The sequence below is a fragment of the Lynx canadensis genome, chromosome E3, assembly GCF_007474595.2.
Source record: "Lynx canadensis isolate LIC74 chromosome E3, mLynCan4.pri.v2, whole genome shotgun sequence".
NCBI lineage: Eukaryota > Metazoa > Chordata > Mammalia > Carnivora > Felidae > Lynx > Lynx canadensis.
In genome coordinates, this window is record NC_044318.1 from 34205015 (window position 1) to 34211001 (window position 5987).

At 45.5% G+C, this 5987-nt stretch overlaps 1 protein-coding gene across 1 annotated transcript; it reads left to right on the top strand.

Annotated features, from left to right (window-relative positions):
* The first annotated feature begins 1560 nt into the window (after nucleotides 1–1560).
* Nucleotides 1561–2724, top strand: GJC3 (gap junction protein gamma 3). Its single transcript, XM_032591560.1, has 2 exons — nucleotides 1561–2356; nucleotides 2668–2724. Exons 1-2 carry the CDS (start codon nucleotides 1576–1578, stop codon nucleotides 2673–2675), a joined length of 789 nt encoding a protein of 262 aa, XP_032447451.1. The 5' UTR covers nucleotides 1561–1575; the 3' UTR covers nucleotides 2676–2724.
* The last annotated feature ends 3263 nt before the right edge of the window (nucleotides 2725–5987 follow it).

Below are 5987 nucleotides of genomic sequence, written 5' to 3' on the forward strand. Positions count from 1 at the left end.
GAATATTATATGTAGCTTTTTTAAAGCTTATTTATTTTTGGAGACAGAGAGAGAGCACAAGTGAGGGAAGGGCAGAAGAGAGAGGGAGGGAGAGAGAGAGAGAGAGAGAGAGAGAGAGAGAGAGAGAGAGAGAGAACGAGAGAATCCTAAGCAGGTTCCACGCTGTCAGTGCAGAGCCTGATGCGGGGCCCAAACTCATGAGACATGAGATCATGACCTGAATGGAAACCAAGAGTCAGACACTTAATGACTGAGCCACCCAGGCACCCCTCTGGGTCTTATAATAGGGAAGTTGATACGAGGCAAATTGGGCATGTCTCATTTGCTGCCATGTCAAAGAGTTAGAAATTCAGGTTATTATTACTAGAGTTGAAAGGGAGAGACCTAAGCAGGTTCAGGGAGGAAATGAGGGTGGTCAAGTCCTTGAAGCAGCTGGAGAGACCCAAGGACATGGGTCTGGGAGGGAGGGTGGCCTTGGGTAAATGCTAGACCACTTCTTTAAGATGCTACAGAAGGGAGCAGCATGTAGACAAGACGGGGCTGTGTGGCTCCCCAGCAAAGAGTCTTTATATTCCCTGTGGAGTAAAATGTTTTCAAGGTCTTCTAGACCCTTCAATGAGGGGATGCAGGCATGTCAGAGTTTAGGCCAAACACAGGCGGTGAGAAGCAGCAGCTGGGCATTGAGGAGGCTGCCTCAATAAAATATAAATAAAGATGACACACAGGCTTATAGCAGGGTGCTACTCTCTCCAGAGAACTGAGAAATTTTCTGAAGCCTGTCCCTGAGCATGGTCACCTCTCACAGTGTGGGAGAGATGAGCCCAAGGGACAATTACAAAGCAGAGAGGAATTTCCAATTTTTATCCAGTCATCTCTGGCTTTGGCCCCATACTCCATTACATTCAATCGGTAAATTCTGCTGGGTTTCTTTTAAAATGTTCTCCTTTTCCCAAGCTGGTTAGGTCTAAAGAACACCAGACTGAAGTGGGCCTTGCCACTCACTGTTCACTTGACCCGCACCGGGGCCCGTAAGCTAACTGAATCTCAATCTTACCACTGCGATGGGAGCGGAGGCCAGACCGCACGCCTATGAGCAGCCAAGGCCTGGTGCAAGAGAAAAGCAGAGAGCAAGAGAATGCACGTTCCCTTCTGGGGTCGGCACTGATTCGGTTCAGGCGCCAGTGACAGTAGCGCCAGGCCTGGTGGCCATCAATGGGGGAAATAGTAGTTTTCAGAGGGCTCTGGACTCTCTGGCTGTTTAGCCTTTGGGAAAGGGACAGAGGGAGGGAGGGAAAGAGAGGGAAAGATGGATCCTGGCTTTCCACTGCCAGGTACAGAAGGGGGCAGAAGAGACAGCCACACCCGCACCCCCTCGCTATTTTCCACGATGACTCCATTACCTATAAACAGGCGCCATCAGAGTCTTGGTAATAAACCAACTAGATCCTTGGAGAGGTGCGCGAAGTCTTGCCTTATCTATCCTTGGATTCACAGTGAAGAGGTGGCCCCATGCGCCTCCTCAAGATCAGGGAGCAGTACACTCACACTCATTATTGCCCTCTGCTCCCTAACAGGATGTGTGGCCGGTTCCTGAGGCAGCTGGTGGCTGAGGAGAGCCGGCACTCCACCTCCGTGGGACGCCTCCTGCTCCCTGTGCTCCTGGGGTTCCGCCTTGTGCTGCTGGCTGCCAGCGGGGCCGGGGTCTACAGCGACGAGCAGAGTGAATTCGTGTGTCACACCCAGCAGCCAGGCTGCAAGGCCGCCTGCTACGATGCCTTCCATCCCTTCTCCCCACTGCGCTTCTGGGTCTTCCAGGTCATCTTGGTGGCTGTGCCCAGCGCCCTCTACATGGGTCTCACTTTGTATCATGTCATCTGGCTTTGGGAAGAGTCAGGAAAGGGGAAGGAGGAGGAGACTCTGATCCGCCAAGGGGAGAAGAGCAGAGATGCCTCCGGTCCTGGAAGCCCCAGGCTGCTCTGGGCCTATGTGGCACAGCTGGGTGTGCGGCTGGTCCTTGAGGGGACAGCCTTGGGGGTACAGTACCATGTGTATGGGTTCAACGTGCCCAGCTCCTTTGCATGTCGCCGAGAGCCTTGCCTTGGTAGTATAACCTGTTACCTGTCCCGCCCGTTTGAGAAGACCATCTTCCTAAAGACCATGTTTGGGGTCAGTGGGCTCTGTCTCTTGTTCACGCTTTTGGAACTTGTGCTCCTGGGCCTGGGGCGATGGTGGAGGGCCCGGAAGCACAGATCTCCCCCTTCTAACTACTCCCCAACTTCAGAGAGCACCAGAAGACACAAGAAACCGACTGAAAACTTCCCAGTGGTGGAGACCAAAGAGTCATTCCGAGAAGCAGGTGAGAAGAGCACTGATGTCCTCTTTCTTCCTGCTCCTGAGGTCTCTGTCCTGATGACCTCCCAAGGCAGGTCCCTGGACCTCTGGGAGGCACACTTCCTACGTGTTACAAAATAGAAAACCAGGTTCGAGGCAGACGTCTTCTGACCGCTGCTGCTGACCCATCTCCCAACCCTCATCCCCCTCCGTTTGCCGATTCCTTCCAATGAACCAGGACCAGGGTTCTCAGCCAGCTGTACCTCCTGCCCTTCCCTTTAGGTTTCTTCCCACTTAGAAAAAGTCTCAGCTCCTGCTTGATTCTCTACTTTGCAGAGTTATGAAGCCACCTGGTTCGCCTCTGAAGGGAACTCTGCGATTGGATCTTCTTCCGAACATCCAGTGAGTGGGGATTTACTTCTGTGACAAATGAGAGGCTGTTGAAGCATCTCTAAGGGCCATGGTGGGCCACGCTGCCTAAGTCTTCCTGGGAGATTTCCCCCTTGTGCCTTCCTGCCACAATCCTCTGGCGTCAGCTTTACAATGATCATGGGCTTGGTTCCAGACTCAGCCAGCAGAAGCCTCCGTAAAGCTGTGCTTCTCCCCTGTCCTGCGCAATAAATTCTGACCGCTGCTGTTGGCATTCCTGTGGCTGAATGCGACTTTCCTGTCATAGTGACTCTACTTCCCTGTCCTCTGTTCTTCCACTTTCTCTGCTCCCCCCAACTTTGAAGTCTTGTAACCTATGGATGCCCCCAGCCCCACGGCATATGCCATATTCAGACCGGCCTTCCACGCATATCTAAACCAATGACCTTTATTTTTTTTAATGTTTTATTTATTTATTTTGGGGTGGAGGGGCAGAGAGAGAGGGGGACAGGGAATCCGAAGTGGGCTCTGTGCTGACAGCAGATAGCCTGATGTGGGGCTTGAACTCATGAACCTGTGAGATCATGACTTGAGCTGAAGTCAGAAGCTTAACCCACTGAGCCACCCAGGCTCAATCCCCATCAAATTGCTACTTTTTAAACCCATTCCCCTCATTTCCACACAGAAAAGACAGGAGAGTTTTGCTGCTGACTCAGGAAGGGAGGTTTACATCACGGTAGCAGATAACATAAAGCTAAATATCAAACGTCTCTTTTCTGGAGTCTCTCTGTCAAGTCGGCCCAAGGGTATTCCAGCCTGTCACCTTCCTGCAGAAACATCTTCCCCTCCCTTCTTCCTTGCCTTCAAATTCTCAACAAGAGCAGCTACCTAGTTTTGTTTTCTCCTTCTGAATCCCAAATTATCCTTAGGTAAAGTAGGAAGGCTCATTGCTAAGGAAAGCTATTTGGTCCCCCAGGGGACATTTTGGCAGCAACTAGAAAATTAATAATTTTTCTTTCTGCTATACAAGTGTTTTATAAAGAATCCCTCATCTACTGTAACCAGAGTCCAGCCAAGTGACCAAGGATGGAAAAAAGCAAATGTCATCATTCATAATTCCTCTTTGATAACCCTTTTGAAACAGCTTTATTGAGAAATAGTTCACATGCCATATAATTCACCCATTTAAAGCATACAATTTAATGGCTTTTAGTACAGTCACAGAATTGCACATCTGTTAATACAATTTTAGGACATTTTCATCAACTCAGAAACCCTGTTATCCTTAGCTTTTACCCACAATCCTCCATGCTTCCCACCCCCCCCCCCCAACAAACATAAACAACCAATAATATAATTTCTCTCTATATAGATTTTCCTATTCTGGACTGTTCATATAAATAGAATCAATCATACAATATATGGTCTTTGGGACTGGCTTCTTTCACTTAGCCCATGTTTGTTTGTTTTTTTATAAACATATGCAAATTTATTTTAAAAATGTTTATTTATTTATTTTGGAGAGACAGAGAGTGTGAACAGGGGAGGGACAGAGAGAGAGGGAGACAGAAAGTCTGAAGCAGGCTCAGTGCTGTCAGCGCAGAGCCTGATGTGTGGCTCGAACCTACAAACTGTGAGATCATGACCTGAGCTGAAGTCAACACTTAACTGACTGAGCCACAAGTGCCCCAGCACCATGTTTTTGAAGTTTACCCATGTTGCACAAATCAGTACTACATTCCCATTTATGGTTTAGTATTTCATTGTATGGCTCACCACACATTTTTTGTTCATTTTTAGTTGATGGACTTTTGAATTGTTTCCACTTGTTGGCTATTATGAATAATGGTGCTATGAACATTCATATACTAGTTTTTGTGTGAATAGGTCTTCACCTCTCTTGGGTAAATACCTAAGAGTGGAATTGCTGGGGCATATGGTAACTCCTTTTAAGGAACTACCAAACTGTTTTCACAGCAGCTGTACTATTTACATTCCCAGCGGCAATGTATAAATGGGTTCCAATTTATCCACATCTTCGCCAACACCTGGTATTTTCTTTCTTTTTGTTTTCTTCTTTTCTTTCTTATTTGATTTTTAAAACTGTAGCCATCCTAGTGAGGTAAAGTGGTATCCCATTGTGGTTTGATTTGCATTTCCCAAACAATGTTGAGCATCTTTCACGTGCTTATGGACTATTTGTATATTTTCTTTGGAGAAAGGTCTACTCATCCTTGGCCCATTTTTAAATTAGGTTGTTTGTATTTTTTTTGTTGAGTTCTTTATATATTCTGGCTCCTAGGTCCTTATCTGACATATGATTTCCAAATATTTTCAACATTCAGTGGGTTGTCTTCCACTTCACTGTTAGTCTCCTTTGATGCATAAGTTTTTAATTTGGATGAAATTCAATTTATCAATTTTTCTTTTGTTGCTTGTGATTTTGGTGTCATATTTAAGAAACCGTTGCCTAATCCATGATCGTGAAGGTTTACACCAGCATTTCCTTCTAAGAGTTTTACAGTTTTAGCTTTACATTTAGGTCTGATTGATTCTGAATTAATTTTTATATATGGCATAAGGGTTAAACTTCATTCTTTTGCACATGGATATCTAGTTTTCCCAGCACCATTTATGGAAAAGCCCATTTTTCTTCCATATAATGGTTTTTGGCATCCCTGTTGAAAACCCATTGCTTGTCGACGTATGGCACTATTTCTGGACTTTCAATTCTATTTCACTGATCTTTATGTTTATCCCTATCCTGGTATCACATGTTTTGATTGCTGTAGCCTTGTAATAAGGTTTGAAATTGGGCAGTGTGAATCCTTCTTTTCAAGGTTGTTTGGCTCCTTGGGGTCGCTTGAAATTCCGTATGAATAAAGTTGCAAGTTAGCGGGGCTCACTATTTTCAGGAAAGAAGGAAGTTTATCTCAGGCATATGGCAGGATAGAAGCCATAAGAACCTTAAGGTGTCATGGGACCTTATGTTTGTCATTCGGTACACAGGAAGACATATAGACACATACGCACTTATATCACACTCATGGCAAACATCAATAACTGATGAGAGCATTTCTTTCTTCTTGGTCCATACTAAGACTCAGATTCCTTCTCAATAAAGTATTCTAATTTTCATAGAAAATGCATTCATTAGTTGTGTAATTTAAACATTTATTTTTATTTATTTATTTATTTATTAATTATATATTTTTAAACATTTAAAAAAGTAGATTTTCCGTTGGGCTTTTGTCAAAAATCCCAAAACGGATCACAGGAATCCCCTT

What these genes read in the sequence shown, in the direction of transcription:
- GJC3 (XM_032591560.1), top strand. Translation starts at nt 1,576, where the DNA reads ATGTGTGGCCGGTTCCTGAGGCAGCTGGTGGCTGAGGAGAGCCGGCAC.